Source organism: Prionailurus viverrinus, chromosome A1 (genome assembly GCF_022837055.1).
Source record: "Prionailurus viverrinus isolate Anna chromosome A1, UM_Priviv_1.0, whole genome shotgun sequence".
NCBI lineage: Eukaryota > Metazoa > Chordata > Mammalia > Carnivora > Felidae > Prionailurus > Prionailurus viverrinus.
In genome coordinates this window covers 181,923,139-181,951,097 of record NC_062561.1, presented here as the reverse complement: position 1 = coordinate 181,951,097, position 27,959 = coordinate 181,923,139, and the positions used below count along the sequence as shown (strand labels likewise).

The 27,959-nt window shown below is 43.6% G+C and overlaps 1 protein-coding gene across 3 annotated transcripts in view; it reads left to right on the top strand.

Annotated features, from left to right (window-relative positions):
• TENM2 (teneurin transmembrane protein 2) overlaps positions 1-27,959 on the top strand; it is a 944,724-nt gene that overhangs the window by 740,734 nt on the left and 176,031 nt on the right. For all 3 annotated transcript variants that reach the window (XM_047877002.1, XM_047876993.1, XM_047877010.1), the window contains one exon: positions 21,900-22,095. In XM_047877002.1, coding sequence (XP_047732958.1) covers positions 21,900-22,095 — 196 coding nt within the window. The remainder of the gene's footprint in view (positions 1-21,899; positions 22,096-27,959) is intronic.

Below are 27,959 nucleotides of genomic sequence, written 5' to 3'. Positions count from 1 at the left end.
GGCAAGTACATAAAGAAGTACATTAGGAAAATACCCCAGTGGAAGGAAAACTTCCTTAACTACCCATTATATGCAGTCAAAGATGACTTTAAAATGTGTTGGAAAGGTATTCATCTAGAAAATTGAATTGAAAGAATTGCGAGCTCTAAACCCATTGGCAAATGCAAAGGCATCAGGCCACCATTTCCTTGGCTTTGGCTCCTGGCAGACATCGCTAATCGAGGGCTGCACTTTGTCCTCAGTGATCTCAATGCATAGATACCTCCCACAGAACCCTCAAGGCAGCTGCTACCAACTGACCAGTGTTGGCTCTCATGATGAAACTTATTTGCAGCCCCATCTTTACAACCTGAAAGTATCACAGAGCCTTAGAGGAGGGCTTTGGGGGCTTTTTGTTTTCTGTTTGTTTTGTTTTAGCATACACAGTCCATGCTATAGGGACCAATATGTAAAGTAGTAATCAATAAATCCTCCATCCATCCACCCATCCAGAAAAATATTTATTGGTTGAGGCACTGATTATTCAGGGATGAGTTAACACAGCCCCTGACCAAGCAGAACTCCCGATACAAAAATTGTATCTGCTCTTCAAAGAGATTCTCATCAAGAGAAAGAGAGGAAGTGGGCTGGCAGGAATCCCTGTGGCATTTCTGTAACTTCTGGCAGGCAGCAGGGTGATGCTCTGGGAAGTTAAGTAAATTGTGAGGTGGTCTCCTTGACCTTCAGGCTCCACTGATTCTACTACAGCACCACTTGCAGTGGTGGTGAAATCTGCTTATTGGCCTTATTCGAGTAAATATGAACATGCCTCTGGGCACAGCTGAGAATAACTTTCCTCTCAGCCAGTTGGATGCAAGGTGCTTTGCTGGAGAAAAATGCTTCTTCCTGACACTGTTCCAAAGCACTGTTATCCCCCTTCCCTTGCATGCTCTGAACAACTAGTATCATGGAAAAGCAAATGATCATGGCAAGTCAAGTAGGTAACTCTGTAACTGAGTGATAGTGGACAGCAGGCAGAAACATACTCTACCCAGTTTCCCTGCTGTTCTGACATTCAGGACTCAAACCCTCAATGACAATGTCTTTTCTTCTTTTGTGACTACACCACACTGTCCATCTCCTGCCAGGCTAGTGATTGTTCTAGCGGTCGTCCTCTCAAAATAGCTCCACTCCAGGGACAGCCTCATCACAGTTCAAGGGAAGGGAAATGAATAGGCATGGGCTGATGTACGCTGAGGGTTTCAGTCCAGCTGCCAATTTGGGAGTTTAGCGTGTGTTACAGGGTCAAGTAAGCGAGACACAGTGCAGATACTTAGAAATGCACAAGACAGGTACAATATAGGGACACTTCTTAAAAAAAAGAAAAAGAGAAAAAAAAAACAACTCCCTACACATTCTCACATTCAGTCGCTGTCATTACATGCATTCATGTCCATTTGATGAGGTACATTTCCTTGAGGAGACGGTACTTAGCTCCTTGCAGGGATAGGTGACTAACTCACATCTCGAACCATTATAGAATTTCTCATTTCTATTGGCATATCCTATCAAGGAACATAAGTTCTATGGGGATTGGCAGTGTAGCCAAGGTGACTCATTTGAGCTGGAAAGAGAGAAAGAGAAAGATATGGGGAGGCGGTGGGGGGGGATGACTATGAAATTCTATTGGCTGTGTTGCATGAAATAGCTATGCTTAAATTTTATTGAGTATCATGCTTTGACCAAGAGTCTACAAGGTTTAGTATCCTTGTCCAAGGATATTAAATACAGAAGAGAATCCTTTTTTACCTGCTTATATTTCTCAAGAATCAGAGTGTGTCCCAGTTGACTTTTTGAAAGTGGCTTTTTACAGTGGTACAGAGGCAACATGGCATTAGGGGAGAAAGTCCTGGAATTAGAGAACTCAGAATGGAAGCCCTGCTACATATTAACCAGGAGACCTAAGCCTTGTCCCCTAACCTCTTTTATCCTCCATTTCTTTGTCTACCTACCTTACCTGGCTCACAACGTTGTTGTAATTATACCACCACCACAAACATAGAATGGGAAAACATGCTGTAAACTAAAGCACAATTTAAATTTTTTTTTAACGTTTTTATTTATTTTTGAGACAGAGAGAGACAGAGCATGAACAGGGGAGGGTCAGAGAGAGAGGGAGACACAGAATCTGAAACAGGCTCCAGGCTCTGAGCTGTCAGCACAGAGCCCGACGCGGGGCTCGAACTCACGGACCGTGAGATCGTGACCTGAGCCGAAGTCGGACGCTTAACCGAACTGAGCCACCCAGGTGCCCCGTCAATTTAAAAAAAATACCAGATACGAGTGTTTCATGGTACTAAGAAACTCTCTGTGGCCCTAGCAAACACTGTATATAGATGAGTTATTATGCAAATACAGTTTTTAAAATTAATTTTCTAGTGTTTTCCCTTCTTATGGAAGAACAAACTGTGTTTTCATTGCAGAAAAAAAATTCTAAACACACAAACAAAAAGGAGCAGAAACACCCATCATTTGAAGCAGTCCCCTTTCGATAAATGTTTACATATGTTTTTGCTACAATAAAATCTCTAAGTTGTAAAGTGGGGGCAACCTAAGAATCTAAAGGACTTAAAATAGTAGAAGGCATTTTTTGTTTACCAGGGATGATTTCGCCCTCCCCTCCACCCAGATTCATTCAGCAATGTCTGGGGGATATTTATGGTTGTCACACTGGGCCAAAGCTGCTACTAACAGCTAGTGGGTCAAGCCTAGGGATGCTGTCACACACGCACAGGACACCCCCCAAACAAAGAATTATCCCTCCCAGGATGCCAGTAGTGCTGAAGTTGGAAACCCCACTTTACACGTTCACATGGATGAAGGAAGACTTGGTGCCAGGTGAGCCTCATTCAGGGACACAGACCCGTGGAACTTCCCCTATCCAGGCTTTACTAGTTCCCTGTAGTGAAGGAAGGTAGAGCATCTTGGACTGCTTGGATATTCCCCTTGTCTTACGGACCAAAGCGAGTCCTATCCTAACTTCAGTGGAGCAGGAAGTGCAATCTGGTGTGACCCTGAGAAGTGGAGCACTAGATAAATCAACGAAAAGCCCTAGCGACTTGCAATAAAATGTTGGGATACCTGTCCTTGTGGCTAGTGTTTGTGTACACCCTTAATTCTTTCCCTGAAAGTAAACCCTTACAGAATTAATATGGATTGCTAAATTGTCCTTCTGTAGGTTTACACCAGTTACTCTTCATATATTCCTACCTACCAGCAGCAGTGTGCCCATTTTATTTACCTGAACCGTTACATAAGCTGAATGCTACCGTTGTTTAATCTTTGTCCATTTGAAAGGTAGCTATTGTCTTTGAAATGCAACATTTTGACACTCTCCTTTGCATTTTTTAAGACCAAGACAAAAACAAAACAAAACAAAGTCGATATAAGCCATTCTCAACCGACCAATTTGAATTCTTACGAGGAAGGTGAGTGAGGAAGCCTAGTGCATCTTTCCAGGTATTTGAAACCCTACAAACTGTCAGATTTGCTCAACCCCAGTTCTAGGAAGGATACCGATCAGACTTAAAGATAATAATGATAATCTGACCTGGCTACAGTGCTGGACATCAAAGGAAATTTTAAGCTGTTACTGCAAGTCAGGGTCTTTGGTGGTTAAGGCAGTGAGCAAGTTTGCTTGACAGTTTATCACTGATTGCTACTGATATGTCAAGCCAAGTAAAATCCTTTGTGAGAACAAGTCAATAATCGGCAAATGAGGTACATGATTAACCTGAGACAACAAGATGCACTTACCGCTTGGGAGCCCTGCTGAGACTCACCTTCTTCACAGTCCTGTTTAGCAAATATTAAAAATGTCTGTTTCATCACTCAGACTGATGGAGCCATGAGCCCAGTGACTTCCAGATGGAACTTGGAAGCAGAGGGTGGGCTTGCAGCTCCAGCAGATTTCTTAGAGGGAGATACTAGGGATTCTATGGCACTGAGATAGAAGTAGACATTGTCAACCCCTGATGCTTTTTACTGAGACGTGTCTGTAGGATAAGAAGTAAACTAGCCACAAGGCACAATAAACAATAAAGAAGAAGTATCTAGGACACCACCAATTGCCCCATGATCATAGGAAATACATGCAAATTTGGGAGATGGAGCATGCATGGACCACGATAAAATGAGCTAAGCAAACATTCCTATGTGTCTTCATCAGCAGAGTTCCCCTATATGACATTTTTTAAAGCAAATTTATAGATGGTGATTAGTGATGTTAGCTTCTGCCCTCTCAGGTTTATCCCTTTCTAATTTAGAGCCTTTAAAAAAAAACATGGTGTTTTTTTTTTAATTTATTTTGAGATAGAGCAGGAGCAGAGAAGGGGCAAAGAGAATGAGAGAATCCTGATCACACTCCACAGTGACAGCACAGAGCCCATCGTGGGGCTCCATCCCATGAACCATGAGACCATGACCTGAGCCAAAATCAGGAGTGGAATGCTTAACCAACTGAGCCACCCAGGTGCACCTGATTCAGAGCCTTTTTTAAAAGTGAACTCTCACTTTCTGTGTCCCCTTCTCTCTCACCCTTGTGTGTAAACGGCACATAGTTGTTTTTTTTAATGTTTACTTTTTGATATTTGAGAGAGATAGAACGCTAGCAGGGAGGTACAGAGGGAGAGGGAGACAAAGGATCTGAAGCAGGCTCTGTGCTGACAGCAGAGAACCCACCATGGGGCTTGAAATCACTAACCCACTAACCGTGAGATCATGACCTGAGCAGAGTCGGATGCTCAACTGTCTGAGCCATGCAGGTGCCCCTACAGCAGGCTGTTTCAATTACAGATGGGACTGGCTAGGTCCCTGGGACATGGGAGCACTGAGTGCTCTGAACACACTGCTTCTTTCAGCCTGCTGCCATCTCTGCACCCTCTCAGTGCCCACTAACCAGTCAGATGGGATCTCCCTGGATTTTACCCCTTCCTGTGGAGTTGTGAGCTTCATGCAGAGGGAATATCAGGGTTTGACTGTCAGTTTGCAAAGCACATCACATAGTGATTTAACTTCATTTTGGATGGAGGCGTATTTTTACAGGTGTGTTTTTCAGACTCTTCCTTTCCCAAAAAATCTGAGATATGGAGAAAGGTTTTGTGAAACCAAGAGAGACTTGGTTTCTTCTGTATTGGATTAAAAGTGCTTTTTAAAATGTCTTTCTCAGGAGATCTCTTGTGATTGTCTGGTGTATCCTAACAGGAACCAAAACTGCCACTTAAATGAGTGGGTACCCCCCTGGGCAGCTACCAAGCAGAGCTAAGGAGAAATCTCCAGGGATGCATGAGTTCTATATGAGAGCTGGTGTTGAGAGGGCTGCATGGGAGGAGGCTGTGGATGTTTTTCAAGAAGGGTAATGCTTGAGAACGTGGAACTTGGGGAGAAAGAAACTGGGAAGACAGAGATGAATAAGAGGGGGCAGGACTACATCACATATTCAGACTGCATAGACTCTCAGAGGGGCTATAATTCAGGAGTTTGCAAATTTTCTAAGCAAGGACCTTTATCTTCTAGTGCGATCAGATATAGAACCCCATGAATAAAATGGATAAAAGTTTGGATGGTTTTATTAGCATAAATATAGTGTATAGTTCAAATCCATATTTACTATGTTAATCTCAGTATATGTATGTTTATTATATGCATAAGCATAAAATATAGTGTATAGTTCAAATCCATATTTACTATGTTAATCTCAGTATATGTATGTTTATTATATGCATAATAGAGAGAAAAACTCTCTATATATAGCCACATAGATAGAGATACAGGGAGAGAGAATAAACTCCTGAGGGTGTTCATCTCTAGGAGTAGGTGAGGAGAACAGGACTGAGAATTAGGTTCAAAAAGCCCTTGCTTTTATCCATAATAAAATATTAACAATAAAGCAAACTCCCTCCCCATCTCCAGCACACACACACAAAGATTGGAAATAAATATGACAAAAAGTTAACATTTATTCCTTTGGTTCAAGTATGAGTATTTGTTACCATATTTTTTATACTTTTCTTAATTGTTGTAATGTCTTTCTCTTTAAGAAAAGTGCATCCATGACAAGCATGAGTGTTTTGAGTAAAACAAGCATTAGGAGGCTATAGATGGTGACTTTAATCTTATGTCACTCTCAAGATTCAATTCATTCACATGCTTTGTTTTGTTTGCACTGTTTTGAGAAAAATCACAATGAATATATATATACAACAGTATTTTCTTTAATCACTTCCCTTACAGCCCCTGAATACTCTTCAGTTAAATTGATGCACAAGCTTGAAAGAGGCACAATAGGAAATCATAGTTTCAAGGCTAAATCGCTTAAGATATCTAACAACTACTCACATCCCTTGCCTTAAATACAGAGAGAGGTTGGACCCTAAACTTAAAATAAGCTTTGAAACTGTCTTCACTAAATATGTCTCTATTTCTACCTCTGTCTCTATCTCTATCTCACCTTTATGGGACATGTTACATGTTCATTGGAAATTGCTCCTCTGGTTTCAGCTTCTAGCACAAACTTGCATTTCTTCTCTGTCGGGCATTTGGTAGAACAGGAACCACCAGTACAGCTGCTCATACAACTTTATCTGAGCAAACACACAGCACACCAGTGTGCTTTCAAAGAAAGCCACGTGTAGATAAATAAGCTTCCTAATAGATTAGAGCTGGAAAAGTTCAAGTCTATGGTCAGAGATAGTAAGGAAAGCTATATTCCAACATCTTCACAAAAAATTAATGGCTTTTAAAATGTTTGTTGAAGCCTCTTTCAGGTTAAGGATGTTTCATAGGAAAGCAAAAGTTGTTACAAGACAAAAATATTCATTCATCACCTGATCACTTACAAAAACGTTCTCCACTCAGAGCTCCGTCTCCATTTAACACTAGTTAAGGTAATAATAGAAAGCATTTGCTGGGGGCTCACTGTGCCGGGGACTGTTCCCCATGAATTATTTTATCCTCCCAACAACATAGTGAGGTAGGCAGTATTAGGAGCCTACCACCACTTTACACGTGAAACAACTGAGGAAGAGTTCAGAGCTGCAGCGCTGGTACATACAGGGTACAGCCGTCAGACCTTTCTTTTTTCTCCCCTCTGGTGGGAGCAGGCTGCACAGAGCACAACGCAAGACCCGACAGAATAAAACTACAACTCATGCCCTGAACGGGAATCTCACTAGGTCCGTGAGAGTGGTGCCAGAGGTCTGCTCTAAATTGCTGGGGAAGCCTTGGTAAACGTGGATCTGGCTGAGGTAACATAGCTAAATATGCGGCAGCGAGAAGTAACAAGGTGACAGAATCGGCACTTCAAGAAGACGATTATAATAACATAAAGAGAGGTCCTAGGACATTTGACAAAGACGTCCAGTATGTTTACCGAAAGATCCCTTTTGATTGTGTTACACCAGTCAAGCCAAAGTGATGCTGTATTGTTCTCGAGTACTCCATCGATTCGGAGATGCACATAATGGTCATCTTTGACATCTCTGAAACCAGGATGTGTTTTGCAATCAATGAGGCTGAGAGACAATGAAATGTTTCCCATCACATTTTTTGTGTGCGTTCTAACAATTAGAGCATAGTTGCTAATATCACCTGAATTACCCTAAGTCTGGGAGAAGAAGAAGGTGTTCATAATTAGAGTTTCATTCTTCAAGATAAAGGCCTAATCATTTTCCCATTTGTTAAGGATATTCATTTTAAGTGGCCTTTCATTAATTCCAAATATCCTCCAATAATACACCCTGTTGCATGTGTCAAGTCAGTGTGGAGATTTAAATATAATTTTTTTAATATATAAATACACAAAAATAAAGCTTAAATAAATACTCTGTGGTGTGCCTAATGCTGCTGTTCCCAACACAGAAAGACATGGGCAGAAAAGTATGGACCAGTCCAGACTGCCTGGTCATGAATTTCAAACTCTAGTACTTCAAAGCTGTGTGACCTTGGACACGTCACTCAACCTCTCTGTGTCTGCATTACCTCAGCTGTAAAATGGAGATGATATTATTATACATTCATAGCATCGTTGTGAGATTTAAGTGAGGCAATTGTTATAAGGCACTTAGAACTGTGTCTGCGTACGGAAATGATATGTTACTATTATCGTGTTTTTCCAAAGCCTCTATAACACACGTCCCCAAACAAAACAAATTTCAATTTTTTAAAAAGATAACCTTTATTTGTGTTTTTCTCATTATAAAAGCAATATATGATGATGCTAGGAAAAATAGAAAACATTAACATTTTTTGGTATATTTTCCAGACAGTTTTCTGTTCACATATAGCAACCATTCTTACAAATATAGGATTATACTGCACATAGTTTTTACCTTGATTCTTTGCATAAAGAAAGGTAGGAAACATCTTCCTAAATCTAAATATTCTTCCATAAACTCATTTTAAATGCTTCAAAAGTAGTCCATTCTAAAGATTAAATTTTTTTAATCAATCTCCCTCTTTCAACATTATAATCCTACCACAGTAAACATCTTTGCAGGTTTATGTTCATGTATTTTTTTAATAATTTCCTTAAGATGAATTCTTAAGAGTGGAATTGCTGGCACAAAGGATTTACAATATGTCAAACTTTTATAACAATAATAATAGCCAGGAGAATAGCTGACATTGATTGCTTACCATGAGCCTGGCCCGACTCCTAATGGCCTTCAGAGGTAGGTGCTTTTACTATCGTTGGCTTAGGGATCGGAGAGTGGAGATTCAGAGAGCTGAAGTAACTTGCCCAAGGTCACGCTGCTGCCTGATGAAAGATTGAGACCATGCCCTGAGAGAAGCTGGCCAGTGCCTGTGATTCTGTTCCTCTTTAGTGCTTGGGAAGCCATTTTGTGACTGGACATGTTCCCAGTTCACTCCCTCTCTTCAGAGATATATTTGATTTATTTTCACAACCAGTCCCCAGAAGATCCTCCTATTGATCTTGGGAGGGCGAGGAGCCAAATGTGACATTTTTGATAAGCCATAGGCTAAAGACAATTAGATAAGAATGTGCAGTAAATAGGAACTCAACATCAGCAAGGCACTGAGAGCTAAAACCTCCATTTTCTTGGCCTCATGGTAGAGATTTTGTGCATCTTGGAATAGCCTTGAGATGTTCATCAGTTTCATTGAACTTGACCTCTACACTGTGGCTCACTTGGTCTTCAGAGAAATACCTTCCACCCTTCTCCAGGGTTGGATCAAAAGGCAGCATGATGAGAGAGCATGAGCTTGTGGGAAGAAAGTGTGAAATCAATTCATCTATGCATTCAACAAATGTTCACCAAAGGTCTGTGATCTGTGTTGGGGATACAGAGATGAAAGGTATTTGCCCGACATTAAGGAGATGAAGACCTAACGAGTTAAGCAACAATGGCAGCATCATGTAGGGAGGGCCATGAGGTGCAGACGGGGCAGAAAACAAGAACTGAGAATTGGCCTGCTCTGGGTTGGAATCTTATCTCTGCTATGTAGTAGCTGAATGTTTATGGCCAACTGTCTCTGGATTCAGTTTCATCATCTGTGAAATGAGGACTATGCTTCATCAGGTGGTTGTGAGAATAAATGAGATAATGCCTAGCAAATAGTAAGCACCCTGCAGAGATCAATCAATCAATCAATCTGACTGGTCTACAACTCTTACAGCTCACTCACAGGTAACTTAGCAACCAGCAGTCTCTACAGGAAGAATGGTGAGGCCTCTGGCAGAAACCAGCACGGGCACACACAGTGAGTTGTAGTTGGTCCTCCTCAAGCTACTAATCCAGATTGCAAAGATCTGGTTCTTCCACCTCAGTCAAGTGATTTCTGTCCCCTCTCAATCATTTTGTAAACATGTGAGGTGGCAGGGGATTGGGATCCCTCCCCTGGGGCCCAATGCCCACTGCCTCCAGCCATGTCCAGTCTAAGCACAGCTCTCTGTGGGATGGGAGAGGTGGATGGCATGACTCCTGCTAACACTACTCTCTTGTATGTTTCCTGAAGCTGCTGCCATATATCATTTACAGAGTTTGTTCTTGCCCTTTGTATAATAAACTAATCAAATGTTAGCTGTGATTTTTATTAAAGAGTTGGGTATAGGAGGTTCAAGATCATAAAAATAGTCCACCACTTGTAACCTGTGTGGGATTTTAGGACAGCTTCCTGGAGGAAATGTTCCACAAGCTGAGTCTCAGAAGGCAAGTTAAGCAGGTAAAGAAAGAGGAAAGATCTTTTCAAGCAGAGGGCAGTGAAGATACCCCTTGTTATGGGCACTGTGTTGAAGCTTCACATGACGATTGTCATTTTAGAAGCTGTGCTTTTCTTGAGCCATCACTCACCAACGATGGCATAGCTTTTCTTCTCAGTGCTGGCTCTTAAAAGACCAGGAGCCACAGAGGAAGATGGCCCCTTTGGAGGTTTAGAGGCTGTGACCCCGTGTTGAGTTGTTGCACATTTACAGCCATGTACACAGCCCCAGCTAGGAGCACATGTTAAATCAAAGGAAAAAGTGTCCACACATCACAAAGCTCTGAGTCACACACACTCTGATGTACTGAGGGAAGGTCTTCAGAATAGGAGATTAGGACTTAGAATTTTTAACTGTTTCTCCCTATTCTCAAAAATTTCATATGAAAGGGCTAACAATCTCCCAGGGAGATCCTGCCTTAAGATAGAGCCACCGTTTTTGCCAAAGGCACATGATAATATTGGATTCCACCCACATTAACTGAGTACCTACTCTATGCCATGTGTCAGGTGCTGCAGCAATGGACAAGGCAGAGCTGGCCCTGCCCTTGTGTGGCTAGTGGGCGCTGGCATTAAGACCCCTCCAAGAATTCACAGGAAGGGTCACCCAGCAGGGAGTGCATTATCCCTGCCTTGCCCTGGCTTCATTGTTTAAGGTTTACCCCTGTTTCCCTTGGGAATCCCACTCTGAAACAGCTACAGGAGAAGGCTGGCTGAGATGCTCACCATAGTGGTTGTGAGAGTGCTAACTCACCCTTTAGTAGTGGTAACGAATCTATTTTTATTCATTTTTCATCCCCCCTATACCACCACCCCCCATTCAGAGACATTCAAAACATACTCCTTTGAAACTTGAAAACCACAATTTTAGGCTTGATATATGGTGCCGGGTGGGCGGGGGGGGGACCTCGGGGAGAATTGACAGAACCCATAATCTGCTTATCTTCAGCCAGCAAACCAGCAAAGCCACTGCCAAGCCCAAAGGGCCCTCCTAGGAACCAGGCACGATGAACACACCAGGAAAGAAGCTTGCTTCTTATTACAAAGAAGGCTCTGGTCTCATCTTTTATAACCATTTGTCAGAGCACTCAGTCTCTGCAAATCTCCCACTGGCCTCCCATCACTGCTAAAAGGAAAATCTGAAGTTGTTCCGGAATGTCAGCCCTATGAGGTTGCCCATTAGGTCTGCAGTGCTCACAGCAATGCTTGTCCATAGTAGGGGCTCAGTAAATGTCTGATGGCATGTCACTGACCACCCTTCTATAGGCTGGCTAACCAGCCATCTCCTCCTTACTCCCTCCACCCCACCACCCTGGCCCTCCTGCTCTCCCCGTGTCACGCCAAACTCACTGTCTCAGAGCATTTGCATTGGTTATTCCCTCTCTCTGGAATGTCCCTCCCCAAGGTAATAACTTGGCTCCTTCCTTACTTTTGTCAGGTCTCTGCCCAAACACCATGCCCTCAGCCCTTTCCTAACAAGGGAGTCTAAAACTGGATCCTCCTTTACACTTTATCACATACTCTGCTATCTTTGTCTCACATCAACTTAATTTAGGTATAGTTTACAAGCCACCCAATGCACACATTTAAAACAATTTTTTAATGTTTTATTTATTTTTGAGACAGAGAGAGACAGAGCATGAGCAGGGGAGGGGCAGAGAGAGAGCAAGACATGGAATCCAAAGCAGGCTCCAGGCTCTGAGCTGTCAGCAGAGCCCAACATGGGGCTCGAACTCACAAACCGCAAGATCATGACCTGAGCCAAAGTTGGACGCTTAACCGACTGAACCACCCAGGCGCCCCTCAATGCACACATTCTAAGTGCACACATTTTAAGTTTGATTCTTAAAACGTAAAAACTGTATGTGTTTGTGTAAGCACCATTACACTCATGATATAGAATATTGCCACTGCTCGAAAGCCTCCTGTGCTACATGCCTACCTCATCCCAACCCACTACTGATCTGCTTTCTAGAGATGAGGTTTGTCTTCTCTCGAGTTTCATAAACAGGGAACCCTGTGTCCTTTTGTGTCTGGCCTCTTTTACTCAGCATCATGTCTGTAAGATTCACCATGTTGTGGTATTGGTGGCTCATTCCTTTTATTGCTGAGTAGATTTCCAATTATATGGATAAACTATAATTTGTCCATTCACTTGTTGATTGGCATTTGGGAAGTCTTTGATTTGCTTTCTTTTTTTTTAGTCAAAGCTCATCACCCCCTGGCATTCTATTTGCCTATAGCAGTGCCTACCCTTGGAGGGCAGAAGTCTTGTCCACATGACTTGTTGTTGGACCCCCAGTACCCAGAGCAGGGCTAGGCTCATAGTCAGTGCTCAGCATTGGTTGAAAGCACCAATATTTTTGCATTCATTTTCCTTTGTAACATAAAGCCTGGGCAAGGCACGCTTATGAGCTGTGCTTCCAATCTTTCTCTTCTCTGAACCTCAGTCTAGGGAACTTTAGGCCTTCCAGGTAAAGCCAGATGTTAAGAGGGCTCCCTGCCCAACCACATCCAGGCTAAGTGTGTCTGCACCCCATGAGCCTGATTGTGATTCCTGAGTCCCGGTGGTTTAATCCTTTTGTATCACTCGACCCTCACTCTCCTGCCCTCTGACTTCCAGGACTGGTGCTCTCTCTCTTTGCTGGTTTCTGTAAGAAATTTGGTCACATCTTCCCTTAGTTTTCTTTTTCCTTTGGATTTGGGAGTGTGAGGAGGGAGTGTCAGGAAGGGGCTGTGTTGTGGCCTAGGGGGTCCCCCACATCTTGCTGTTCTACCCTCCCTTCCCTGTACCTCTCTGTAGCTCCCTCTCTTTCCAGTAACCAAACAGATTCTGCCTTCATCCTTTCAGGAAGGTCCTACTCACACCCATGTTCCCTGGTTTCTTACTTTCTACACTAAGCAGTTTGTTAAAAGGCTGTTTTCCCCCAATGATATTAGTACAATTGTTTCATCTCGTTACACATGGGCTGGTACCCCCTAAACCATAGGCACCCCAATTTGTCTTAACATAGCTGCTTGTGAGAGGGAAGAGATACTCTGAGCCAAAGAAATGAGATTCAGAAAATGAAACGCATTGTTTGTGCCAAATATATTTCTGTTTATACTGCTACTTCTCCTGCTAGAAGCTCTGTGGGCTTCTTTGGGAGTCTCATTATGTCACCACATACCTTCCTGCCCTTGACCCATTGCAGACTTTCTCCTTCCCGGGAACAAGAGAATATAACACTTTGACCTCCCTCTAGCCGAGCAAGCCTGGCCAACACCAGGTACTGGCTGCCTGTCTGCTTCATGGAGCAGCCTATAATGCAGTGGGTTAAGGGAATGCCCTCTGAGCAGTCTGCCTGGGTGTAGACATAAACTCCACCACTTACCAACTCTTGAGCTAGTTAAGTAACCTCCCTGTGCCTCAGTTTCCTCATGTGCAAGGTGAGGAGTAATGATTCGTATTCAGTAGGGCTACTGTAAGCATCAAATAAGGTAGTACATTTGAATCACTTAGAACAGTGCCTGGCCTCATTAAATGTTCCCTTATGGTGTCATCTGAACAGTTAGCAAATAAAAATACAAGAAAACTGCAGAATGTTGACTAAAATTTCCTAAAACCTTTCCTGCAGACATTACATCTTCTCAGTGGTCCTATCACCAAAACTCCACTGCGTCGGTATAGACTTCACTCCCACACCGTTTCCTTTGAGACTAAATGTTTGTCATTGAATCACACAAGACCTTTACCGAGTAACAACCATGTGCCAGGCACTGCTCTAGGCACTGGGGATGCTCTGGTGAGTCAAACAGACAAGTCTCCCACTCTTCAGAGGCTTGTATCCAAGAAGAACGAGATGGACTATAAATTAAAAGATAATGAGTTGTGGTTTTTCAAAGAGAGATGCGTCTTTGCTGAGGATAGAAAGAAGTGGTGGTAGAGGCATTTGGGTTGGGGGTTGGGGGCCCCCGAGCTGAAGTTGCCGTGCTGAGGCAGAGGGCTGACAAGCAGGCAGGTGTGAGATCAGAAGGAAGAGTAGGCCAGGCAGAGGGAACAGCTCCTGCCAAGCGCCCTGAGTCTGGGATGAGTTTTGCATGTTCCAGACACAGAGAACAGTATGGCTGGACTACAGGGACAAAGAAGTTGGGAGATAGGCAAAGGGAGGTTATAGACCAGGGATGGCCGACACCCAGCAAAGCCATCCCCACCTTTCCTGACACCCTTTATCTCCCTTTATCATCTACTCCAGTGGGGCATCCCCCGTCCTCAACCTGCTTGCAAGTCTGGCCCTAGCACTGCTGGGCTCTGCCTTCCAGTTCCTTCTCTGATCAGCAGCATCTTTAGCAGACTTACACAGCAGGCCCATGACCAGATATGCTGGAGGCCAAGTTCTTGGAAAACTTGAAGTGACCTCCCGTAGTTGTTAAGACCCATGCAAATTCAAGTTCAGGTCTGTGCTTGGCCACCAGCTACTGTCAGTGGCACTGGGTATGTTACTTTACTCCTGTCACAGCCATTACTCTCTCCTGAGAAGTGGGGAACAAATAAGGTTTCTGGGAGGATGAGATGAGATAACATATGTCAGCACTTGCCATCATGCCTGGCACATAGCGAGTGCCCAGATGATAGATCTTATTTTTGATGGTTACTTTTCCCACTGCTGCAGGAAGACATGTGATAGAAGAATCAGGGATTCCACCCACGTAGGTGTGCCCTCCCGTACTCTGTGCTGGATCCTCTCTATCTTTAGTCTGCTTGATCCTTACCTGTGGAATATTGCACAGAGCATTGTTATGGTCAGCAAATCCAGGTGCTGTGTCCCTGCAAAATCTAGGGGTTCTTTCTCATAGAAGGTGGACGAGCGGCCCCAGCAGTGCATACATCTGGGCCTAGCGGCATCTGGTTCAGTGACTTGGACACTGGAAGTGGGAAGTGCAATGGCATCCTAACCAAGATGGGCAGGGCCACGCAAAGGGAAGCCAGCCCCCACTGGAGCAGGGCCCTGCTGCTGTCATCCTTCCACACTCCCCTCAGCACTCAGCCTCTTTGAAGGAGAGAAAGGAACTTGTGCTGAGCTTGAATGAGGAATCAGCCGGTCACACTTTGCCACAGACCTGGCTGGAGGCAGGAGATGAACAGGCCCTTGTGAGTGACCCACTGCTACCACTCGTCCCTGGATGCGACCAGAGACCCTGTGGTAATGTGGCTTCAAGCAGCCCTCACTCACACACGCTGCTTCCCTGCCATCCTACCAACTGCTGAGCGTGCCCTGCCATCTGAGGTAGAATCAACATCAGACGTTGAGAGGCCAGGGACGCTGCCAGCACGGAGCAAGGGAGGCCGTCCGTGGGAAATGTCAACATTTATTGCTTTTCCCGTCCACATCGACCCTCAGCAAGCAGACATTCCAAATGGCAATGAAGTTATTTTCCCCCTACTCAGGGTCCTGGACCCAGTAATAACATCTTCCTGAAGGGCAATGAGTCTGTCTTTAACCTTGCCCTCCTTGGCAGGTGCGTATCGGTGTGGCTTCCAGAAGCATCTCTTGGCGGCACTCCCTGCCTATGGATGCTCTCCCTTCTGGGAGAGTGACAGGCCCTGCTCGATGGTCCTGCCTCCTTTTCTCTCTCCTGCAGCTCATCCTGCAAACTCACTAAGTTATCTTAATTACCATTCCTCCTTGGTCTCTGCCAAGAAGTAGGGGAGATTTATAATTGGATCAGTCAAATATTTGCTGTGGTTTATTTTTTTGCCTCTCCAGCGCTCGTAAAAGTTGCATTTTCATGCCACTTTTGGTATGACTGATGACTCAAAGGCATAGCCCTTACGTTGAATGCCGGCATAGGTTATTTTTCAAAGGCCAAGGAAAAATAGAGAACTTGGGGGTGGTGGGGGTGTTTATTTGGGCTGTTGTGCTATCACCCTCTGGGTGGCTTTATTGCCAAGTCGAGAGAGACAAGCTGCCTTGGGAGACAGGCTTCCTCCCACAGCCAGCCCATGCACACGTACACCCCCTACCGGGATTTGGTCATGTGCCTCCTAATCTCTTCCAGGGCTTCTGCAAATCTATTAGATATAATGTGCTATAAAGCAACCTCTTAGTCAACCAAGCACAGCATGATCTCCTGAGCATCCCTATATCCAGGACTGATCGTGATGAGGTCTTGGAACAGAGGAGACAGATGTCCCTGGTACCAAGCCTAAGTTATCAATCCCCAGTGCTGGGTCATGAAAAAGAAACTCTGGCCAGGGCCTGTGCCTTTGGAAAATGGCCTCCTTCTAGTGTCAGCCAGGCTGCCAAGCAAGCTGGCCAGCCTGCAGTCTAGGAATCCGAGAGAGCAGAGTTTCTCCTAGACTAGATGGCCTCCCTGCAAACCAGCTTCTCACTGAGCTCCTGCATTCCCCACCCTAGAAGGCAGTCTCTGCATTTGGTTGCATTGATCCACTTTGTGCTACCAGCCTTCAACCTTCCCAAAGTTACAGGAATGATAAATGGTGCTCTGTGATGCTGCTTAGTGCCTGTTCGCCTGTGAGTAGGGTAACTATGTATTCCAGACTGGAGCACTTTCTGTAGTGAAAGGACGAACAAGAAGTGTCAATTAGGACACTCCTGGGCAAACTGGGGTAAACAGACACCCCACACAAAATAGGTTGGGGCTTGACTCCATGGCAAATATGCGGGAACCCACCATGACCTTGGGGAGTAACAGGGAACAAAGAGAAGCATGACATCAAGATAGGTTCTGCTGAAGTAACAATGAAGCCTCAACAACTCATTGGCTTGGTGTAATAAGTGTTTATTGCTTGCTCATGTTGTGACTTCAGCCTTCCTCCAAGGGCTCATGCTCAGATCCAGGCCATTCCTGGCATGTAGCTCCACCATCCTGGGCTGTAAAGGTGCTCTGGCACCCTCCAGAGGCAGATAGAGGTGAAGAGAGAGCAAGTAGGAGGTTGCACAGGATGTTTTATGGCAGGGTCTGGAAGTGGAGCTCATCCCACAGCTTATATTCCATTGACTGGAAAACCACCATGTGCTCCCCACCAGGCAGCAAGAAGGCTGAAAAAGAGTGAGAGCCCCGATGTAGACAATGATCAACAATCACTACCACGGTGGGCACTAAGAAACAGTGTCAAAGTGGGAAGGGAAGACAAGAGAAGGAACAAGGGAAGTCCTGAGAAGGAAAGCAGGCATTGTACAATACCCCGCTGACATTTGGGAACGGGATGTCATCATGGCCTCCTACAGTCAACTCTCAAATCTTGATCTATGGGAATGTGCAACCACCACAACATCCCATTGCATGCATGTCCTGCATGGCCAGGTGGTCCGCAACTCAGCCGTGCTGTCTGTAACTCTATCCTGTCCTCTTTCTTTCAATACAGTGCATTAGGGAGTGCAAGTGATTATTATTAGAGACAAAACCTTGAATACATTCCAATTTTGTTGCTTTTCAGTGGAATTCATTTACAAATTTAGTATTTTATTAATTTGGTATTTAATATTTACTGATCAGACTCTGCTTGAGATCAGTGAGATGGAGGAGTGAACTCCAAGAGTAGAGGATGGGGAGCAGACCCCTCCTCAGTTCTTTGTCTGAATCTAGAGCTGTCCTTCAGATTCAAAAGGCTCTTTTTACATCCCTGTTGGCTTCCCCGTCCCTTTTACCTTCCCTTGACCTTAGAACAGGGTGGCAAGGACTCCCTCAGCCCCCAGCCTCCTTCCTCTCTGTCTCCAACTATGTTACCTAATTTATTTGGTGCTATATTGAAGTAGTATTTATTTGCTGTATCGTACGTTTCCCTCTTATAACTGAAAAATGGGATTTCTATAACTCTGGGGTGAAGGGAGCCCAGGAGTAGTAAGCCAATGCCCGCTGGCTCCCCACCTTCCCCACCTTAGCCAAGCATGTCACTGAGGGTGGGGCAATCCGTGATCTAGCCCCCTGCAGAGAATGGCGGACCGTGCTGGGGCTTTTCCCCAGTCTCAATGTAAAGAATTTGGGCTCAGTCTTAACCAACCAGTCCACTATAATTTGTTTATAACTCTTGCTCTGAGAAAAAGCAGCAACATAGGAACTGGAACTCTCCACATCACCAGTTCACCCTTCTGACCTGCTCCTCTGTTCAGCATGTGTGAGGCTAAAGGATGACAGAGGAATTACTTTGGAGTTTGAGGAGGAGGACAGTTGGGGGAGACTTGTTGGTGCGGGAGTTTCTTTGTTACACTCCCTCCCCACCAGCGCTGTTGATCTATGCCTTGCTCCTCACTGCATATTTATTTGCAATCTGTAGCACTGATCTGTGGTACTGGTTTCTTTTTTTTTTTTCTTTTAGAGTTTCTTAAGCAGCAGTAGGCAAGGGAACCCCAATACTACTGGCACTATGCCTCTGTCTCCTGTCTGGAAATGGTGAGAGGCTAGATAAGCGGTGTTTCTCTTTCCCTCACCTCTGTGATGGTCATAAGGTGTAAGAAGCTGGAGAGATTAAACACTGAGCCCTGTGGAAAAAAAAAAAAACTGAAGCCTTGGGGCATGTGTACCATGCACAAAGTACTGTTCTAAGCGCTTGACATGAATTGGTTCACTTAATCCTTACAACGATGTTCTGACATAGACACAATTATTGTCCCCATTTTAAAGATAAGGAGACTGAGGCACAGAGAATTTAAATAGCTTGTGTGAGTGTCATGGCAAGTAAGTGGCAGTGCTAGGATTCTAACCCTAGGTAGTCTAGCTCAGAAGTCCTCTTAACCTCTCCAGCAGACAGGCAAACCCCTCCCCCTCCCACCTTCCTGGGGTTTACATTCTCCTGAGTAGACTGACAATAAACATAAAAATAAGCTGTATGATTGTAGAGTGTGAGGAGTGATTTGAAAAAAGCAAAGCACAATAGAGGGTACAGGATTGAAGCACATCAGGCATTGTATTGTATCACATCCACATGTCCCACTGCCCTGTTTGACAGCCCTGGCTTGCAGATTCTTCCTTAAATGAAAACTGCCCTCCATGCTTCTTTGGAGTGACTCAGAGGAGCCAGCCAAATAGATGCCTTCTCTCTCCTCTGACACATACCTTTTCCCAGAGTAATCTGATTGGTTGAACAGCTAGAACTGCTGCTGGTCCTAACCCATTTCAGTGCTCTTGGCCGGCCAGCCAGCCAGTCAGTTCAGCAAGAGATGAGTAATGTCCAAATTAATCGTGAGCAATGGCCCCCCACACAAGTAATCACCTTCTCCAAACTTTTCCTCATGGGGGTGATATCGTGGGCCCCAAATGAAGTATATTCTTCTCACCTCAGCACCAAGGAAGTTACACTCATTACTCTGGCTGACAGCAATTTGTAGACATGGGTCTGGGTAGTTGAACATTTACGAGGTTGCTAAGGAACAAATGTTTTGGTTACAGAGGTCTCCGAAAGAAGCATTGGTTTGTTGTATCACCTCAAACCATTTATTTTATCCCATAAAGACAGGTGTGACCAATGGGATATGGGGTAGAGAAAAGCTAAATACAAATACTTGTTTTCTCAGAGATGGGGAAATTTTCACTTCCTAAGCAATGACCATCTCCAGCCCCCAGATGGAAAAACTGGAACCAGGTACTTCTCTGATCACTCTAATTTGCCATTAAGTTTCTCATAGTCATGAGGTACTTAGTAAAATTGTTACTCCTTCAAGATGCTGCCCTAAGCATTATGTCATGTCATCCTTAAAACATGTCCAAAAGTTGAGTATTATTATTCCCTAATGTGCAAACCAGGAAGAGTCTAAAAGCAGATTGATCAACTTTAAACAATAGCAAAAGGCAGTCAGAATTCAAACCCAGGTTTGTCCGATGGTAAAGTCTTTGTGCTTAGAATTACAGACTCTTTTGTTTTCAATGATAATGTTTCAGTTGGGAAAAACTGGCAATCCTAATGATGGGGAAGTCACATTAATAGATTCCTGAAGTTTAATTCTATGAACTTCATGAAAGAGGTTATAGTAAATGTCTGTAACCTATAAAATCCTTTTTTATGGAGGGGAAGTGGTGAGAGAAAGCTTAATCCCACAGTGGTGGTTTTTATCTGCTAGGGACCTACACTTTTGAATGTTCTCTGGAAGTCACAGAGCAACTGACTTTTCTGTGCTGTGATTTTGAAGAATTCACAAGATTAGACCATTTCTACAGGGGTCTTATCGATTTTCTTGTCAAGTAAGAGGCATTAGTGTCCTCTCTTCCTTTTCCTTCATCCTCTCTGTCCAGCCCATGGTCGAACAGTGTCCCTTCTTTCTTAAAAACTTTCCTCCAAAGTTGTCTCTTCTTCTCGTTGACCGTCCTAATCAAGACCCTTGTCACGTCATATTTGGATTTCTGCAATTTCCCAACTGACCTGGTTCTTTTCATCCTCCCCTCTAGAACATTTCGTATCCTGCCTGCAAATGAATTCCTCAAAACATTCCTTCCATTGCATCAGTCACTGCTCAGGTATCATCAGTGGCTCCAACTTGCCCACCAGAGTATTTCACCATTCTCTAGGACAGGGCTTTCTTGGGTTACATTTGCTCCCCATTCCCCTCATCTTGGTAGCCTTCACTGACTACTTTATCTCTCATTGATCCCTTCTAGTTATTAGCCCAGTTTCCACTGAAACAGTATAATATTTAATTGCTGGTTTATCTGAGAGATCTAAGTCTAAATTTTTACTTGGTCACTTAGTGGCTGTGTGATTTTGACAAGTTGTTTGATTTCTCTGAGCCTCAGTTTTCTTATCTGTAAAATAAGATACAAATAGTACTTATCTTTAGGATTTTTTCAAGAATTGAATGAAATGATGACAGTGATGATGATGATGATGATGATGATGATGATAGCTGGCTAGCTAACATGTATTTTGTGTTTGCTCTCCTCCAGGCACTGTTATAAATATTATTCTTCACAACAACATATAACATAGGTACTATTATTTTCAATTTTGTAAATAGGGAAACTGAGGCACAGATGGGTGAAGCTAATGCCTGATTCTGGCTACACAGATAGTCTGGCTACACAACCATCATTCTTTTTTTTTTTAATTAAAATATATTTTCCATACAATGTTACATTAGTTTCAGGTATACAATATAGTGAACACAACCCTCATTCTTAACTAATCTTCTATTCCACCTTCCCTTGGTAAATGATCAGTAAGTTGTAGCCGGTAACATAGGTCTATACTTCCTTATCTGAAATTCTTGGGGAGCCAAATGATTTTTGGAATCCAGAATTTGGAGAATTATAAAAAAAGTTATACTTGGCACATACTAGATATTATATAACCTAGTAGTGATTGGACCAATTCTCTCTCTCTCTCTCTCTCTCTCTCACACACACACACACACACACACACACACACACACAAAGAATGATCAAAGTTTGGGCTTTAAAGCTTTTTGGATTTCAAACTGCAGAAAAGGGATTGTAGCCTTATAGAAATAAAATTATTAGCAATGATTATAAGCATAATAAATGGTGGCTTATTATTACAACTTCTGTGACTCTTCTTTTACTGGATGAGCTCATAGTAAAATGTGCTCAAACATTCCTCAGTTAACTAATGGGCTGGGAGGGGAAGGTACTAGTCATGAGACCAGATCTTTTACCTCTTTCACACATGGCACTGTCTCTTCTTACCCTAGTATGACTTCATGGAACGTCTGGATGGGAAGGAGAAGTGGAGTGTGGTTGAGTCACCCAGGGAACGCCGGAGCATACAGACCCTCGTTCAAAATGAAGCCGTGTTTGTACAGTACCTGGATGTGGGCCTGTGGCACTTGGCCTTCTACAATGATGGCAAAGACAAAGAGATGGTTTCCTTCAACACTGTTGTCTTAGGTAGGTGTGGGGTCTCTGAGGTGATATGCCACAAGGCGAAGAACGGAAATGTTCTGGGTTTCTCTGTAGAAGGCACATCTTCCAATGTAGTTTCTACTGTATGAGAAACCAAACCAGAATCCCTTAGTTAGACTTCATAGTATCTTTCACCTAAAACTAGCCCTGATTAAAATGGGAAGACTGACTACAGGATCCAGTTGTGGTAAATAGCTTGAATCAGACAGACTGGCTCAAGTCCTGGCCACACAACCTACACAAATTGTTAGACTTTTCCAAGCTTCAGTTTCCTCATGGTAAGATAGAACTAGGACCCATGCCATAGGGCTCTTGTGAGAATCAAATAACATAAAGTTTATAAATCTCTAAACATGCACTGGAGCCAATAGATACAGACCATTCACGTCAGCTCAGAATTTCTCTTAAAAATCCAGGAAAGCCCAAAATAAAAAGTTTTAAAAAGCCATAAAAATAAATCAAGAAAAGGATATAGACATAAGGAAAAAAATCATATCTTCGTTCCCACGTAGGTAAATCTCAAAATGCTTTAATTAAGCACTTGTCACTTTTGGCATGTTTTAGCCCTGTTTTTTTTTATTAGCTTTCACAGGAGAAGCTATGGTTTTATTCAAAATTTCCTCTTATATGTGCTTATAAACCCCTGAAAGGGCCATTAGTTTGAGAAGATTTTACAAAGTTTTCTAAAGCAAACCTGAAGGACTTTAACAATTAAATAAGAACAGATATTTTCATTATATCTATTTTGTCATCAGGTTTTTATCCTGACGAAGATAACAGATCCTGGGTAGAACATTTGTGAATTTTGTGAATTGGGGCAGTGTTAGACACATTTCACAGAGGAATACACTGAGGCTCAGAAAACTGAGTCTCTCCAGGTCCCAGGATGTAGACATGGTAGAAATGGCATGGCCTTCTGGGCCTTTCTGCATGTTGTCTCCAACGTGTTTAGTTGGGCATGCTGAGGTTCACTGGAGAAGCCTCGATAAGGTAGTGTCATGAGGAAAGACCTGGTAATGGAGGATTAAATCCCAGCTTTTCTTTCCTACCTCCTAACTGGGAAAGTCACTTACCTCCCAGAGCCTCAGTTTCATTTGTGAAAATGTAATAACTGTGTCGTTGAAGGGAAGGATGATGTGACTTTACATATGGAACGTGTCTACAATGGAGCTAGTAGTCACTGAATGAGAGCTGATGGTTTTCTAGGAGCCCATCTTGTACAGCTGTTTTTTTCTAGTGACTGCATTTTCAGAACTTCTCTATTGGCCACATGGATTTCTCTGAGGGGTTCCTTGATTCTTGAAAGATCTATGTAAGCCAACCTAGAATGCAGGTGGCAGTTTGTTATCCATAGCCACAACTTCCAAATTGTATAAAATCAGGATTTGGTATTGACCATAGCATCACAGCTAAACCTTATTCCCTCTGCTAAGGAAAAATTGGTCCTATCAGGAGTAGCCAAATGGTCTAAAGCAGGGGTTGACACACTGTAGCCCATGGACTGAGTCTGGCCCACTGCCTGCTTTTATAAATAAAGTTTTTCTGGAGCACAGCCATGTTCATCTGTTGACATATTGTCTCTGGCAGCTAAAACAACAGAGTTGAGTAGTTGCAACAGAGACAGTTTGGCCAACAAAACCTAAATATTTACTTTCTGTCCCTTTACAGAAAATGTTTGCCAACCCCTGCTCTAAACTAATGTTATAAACTTTGTATCATGGAAGCCACTGGAAAACGTCTTCCTCAGTGACAGAAAATTTCCAGCATCAGATTACATACCAATGGGGGATAGAGAGAAGCAAAAAGTTTGATAAAAACCAGCTCACGAGAGGAAAAAAGTAGTTTGAGTTGTTGAGATTAAAAGAAATCTTGGGGCACCCGGGTGGCTCAGTCGGTTGAGCGTCCACCTTCGGCTCGGGTCATGATCTCATGGTTTGTGAGTTCAAGCCCTGTGTCGGGCTCTGTGCTGACAGCTCAGAGCCTGGAGCCTGCTCCAGATTCTGTGTCTCCCTCTCTGTCTGCACCCCCACGCCCACTGCTAGTTTTGTGTGCCTCTCTCTCAAAAAATAAATAAACATTAATTTTTTTTAAGCAATCTTAAGTTTAAGAACATAATGAGAGGGATGCCTGGGTGGCTCAGTTGGTTGAACATCCGACTGTGGCTCAGGTTCATGATCTCATGGTTCGTGAGTTTGAACCCCGCATCGGGCTCTGAGCTGACAGTGTGGAGCCTGCTTGCAATTCTCTCTCACTCTCTGTCTCTCTCTGCCTCTCCCCACTCACTCTCTCGCAGAAGAAAAAAGAGAGAACATGAGAAATTACATATTTTTGACACCTTATATTTATACTCAAAAGGTTTAGTACAAACATAAAACCACGTGCCATAAACAGCAGCTGGCTTAGTTGGTGTCTACAGGACTCAGTGAAATGGCTAATAACGAAAACAAGTACACATTTATGGAATGCTGACAATGCGCTCACCTCTGGATCAGGCCCTCTGGGAGTACTAGGCCAGTCAACCCATAGAGTAGTCATGTGAGGTAGGTACCTCCAGTATTCTATCTTCTAGTGGAGAAGCCACCACTGAGAAAAGTTAAACAACTTGCCCAAGGTCATACACCCTAATCCAGGGTGGAGTCAGCATCCAAACATTCCAGAGCCTGTGCTCGTAACCACTGGATTGCTTTGGATTCCAGCCACATAAGTCCCTTTCCCACTGCACAGCAAATTTTCTGGGGGCCAGATTATCTAGTAATGGCTTCTGCCTTCCCTCTCCTTTATCCATATAGACACAGACGTTGTGGTAGTGAGATGCCCTTCCCCCAGGCCATTACCCTCATTCCCCTGTCAGAGATGAGAATAGCAGTTTTCCCCAGAGGATTTCTCTTGTCTGGACTGTAGCTCAAACAGAAAGTCAAAGGTAATCGGCCTAATAATTGGGCAGACATCTTGATAGAGCAATGATAGTAATTGGCCTGAAATGCAGGGAAAAGAATAGTGTTTTATTTGGTTCAGAGGTTTTCCCACACATACCTATTATCAGAACGTTCTCCGTCAAGAGCAGCCAGGAGCGCCGAAAGCCCCTGCGATATGAAACAGAAGGAAAAATGTTAGACGGGTGTCAACCAGCGATCACACTAAATATACCTTTGACTCAGGGAAGTCTTTTGATGTGTTTTGGAAAGAAGCAGCTGCTTTCAGAAATGAGTTTCATCTCAGGGGACAACAGAGTGGTATACTCAAAGTGCAGTGCAGATTTACTAGAGGCCACCCTCTGCCTATGTAAAAACCCCATTTCCTGGGCGTCCTCTCAGCACCTGCCATTGTTCCTCAAGAAAACTTAAACCAGGCTGACAGAAAGGAAAACTGATAATATCACAACAGTACTATTTAATCCGGTGTTGCAAAAGGGGGACTGAAAGTGTGGGCTCCTTTTATATTTCAACAGCACCATGTGATTGCTTTTTCTCTCCAAAACTGTAGAAATGCTGAGAAAATGCAATGAAAAGTACTCATCATTACAGCTTTTGCTTATATTGGATTCTCCTACCCTCCTACACACACACACACATGCGTGCACACACTTTGACAACTGTTTACCAAGGACCTGCTGTGTACATTGAGAATACCTCAATGAATGATTCACATCTGGTCTGTTCCTCATGGAGCCTGATGAGAGAAGACACACGCATGAAAGGGTGATTGTGGGAATTACAGGAACACAGAAATTGATATAAAAACCTCCTTGATTGAGAGAAGGTGGGGAAGGAAGATATCCAGGAGCTAGGTATTTTGTAAACTGACATTAAGGATAAATACCTCAGCTAAAGAGCAAGAGAGGTCCTCCAGCGCAGCAAAGAGCTCCATCCTTTTGCATGAGACTCTGGTGGCAAAGAGCTCCCTTGACCTCTGCTGCCTTATCTCTAAAGTTGGTAAGTTTGGAAACAGGGTGCTTTGAGCTCAGCAGTGTCAGGGTTTGTTTTTTTTTTTTTAATGTTTATTTACTTTGAGAGAGAGAGAGAGAGAGAGAGAGAAAGCACAAGCAGGCAAGGGACAGAGAGAGAGGGAGACACAGAATCTGAGGGCTCCAGGCTCTGAGCTGTCAGCACACAATCCAACATGGGGCTTGAACCCAAGAACTATGAGATCATGACCTGAGCCACAGTCAGAGGCTCAACCGACTGAGCCACCCAGGTTCCCCTCAGCAGTGTCAGTTTGTACCAAACCATTCCCTGACCTGGATGCTGGTCGAGGGAGAAGCAATCTCTACCTCACTATAGGGGTGACTTCTTAAAATGCAAAGTGGACAAGTGGACAAAGTGGACATAGTGTTATTTCTGTGTTGAAAACGGCTTGTTCCCATGGGTCACAGAAAAGAATCCAACTATCTGCATGACCTACAGGGCCCCATATGATCTGACCCCCTGCCTGGACCTCACCAAACTCATTTCATGGCACTCCCTTCCTTTTTGTTATCCTCCAGCCACATTGGATCAGTTCTGCTATTTTCCACCTCAGGGCCTTTACATAAGCTATTCCTACTATATGAAAGACTTTGTAACTAGCTCTTCACTTGCCTATCCCAGCTCACCCTTAAATATCACCTGCATGGAATGGAGAGGCCCTTTCTGGCCTTCCTCCCTGAGTATCTTCCTCCTGCTACTCCCTATCGAAGTATCCTATTCTATTCAAAGTACTTATCACAACTTTTCCTTGTTTTATTTGTTGATATATTGGGGGGGGGGGGGTGACCTGTATTCTCCATGACAGTGAAAGTTATATGAGGGCAGGGACCTTCCCTGTCTTATTTACCCTTGTATTCACCAATGCCTTTTACAGTACCTCGCATAGAATAGGTGTTTAGTTAATAAAGTGAACCATACTTCAAGAATATGACAGGTCTAAGAGCTCACCCTAATTGTAAGCTAACATGTTAGCTTGCCACAATTTCATAGATATTATCAAAAGGCATGAAACTCCTGGGTCAGAGACAAGGGCCTTTATCACTCAGAACAATGCAATATCCAGATATTAGTATGTGTGCTGGTCCTCCAAGCCCCAGTTCCCACAGGGCTACATGAACAGGGTCCCATGATACCCGCACATGCAATAGGTTGCATCACAGAAAAGAAATCTTGAGTTTATTACACCTGAGTCTCTCAGAATGGGCAGTGAGCCTGCCTGTTCTTTGCTCTAGAGGGAAATATTATCTTTATTATACTGGACAGTAAGTAAACCTGCCCTTTGCTCTGGAGAAAGACACTATATCTGTCTTCCAACGTGGTTCACTGTGCAGACAACCTTGAAAAGATAGTCCAAAACTAAGGCAGTGTGTCAGTTCACAAGACCTTCAGAAACCATATGGAGGATTAGAGACATGGAGAATTGTCTCCCCAAACCATGTGAAATTGCTGATTTTTGATCTGCAGAAGTGGCTATTTCATGACTCAACCTAAAGCTTCTTGAATGAATGCGTGTATGATGAATAAATGGAAATCAGTAGCCACTTGGATGTTTCTCAGCCCACCCACAGAGCCAACCTCAAGGAGTTTTAACCTGAAGCGTTAATTGATAAACATTCAAGAAATTGGCTTCATGGAGTCTGTAGTCTTTTACCTGATTTCATAAAAGCAAATACACTCATTGAGTTCTCCTCAGAGTGCCAGAAACCAACTACAGCTTGGTTCTGGAAGAAGAGGGCTAGGAAGGGAAACACTAGAAAGAAAGCAGTATGCACAATTTTGCTTTTCAGTCCAGAGTGGGAGTAACTGGAAAATTTGGTTTAAAGGAAAAGCCTTCTTTACCACTCTCAGGTTACTCCATTAGGAACGGTCTTACTTGATAGTCTT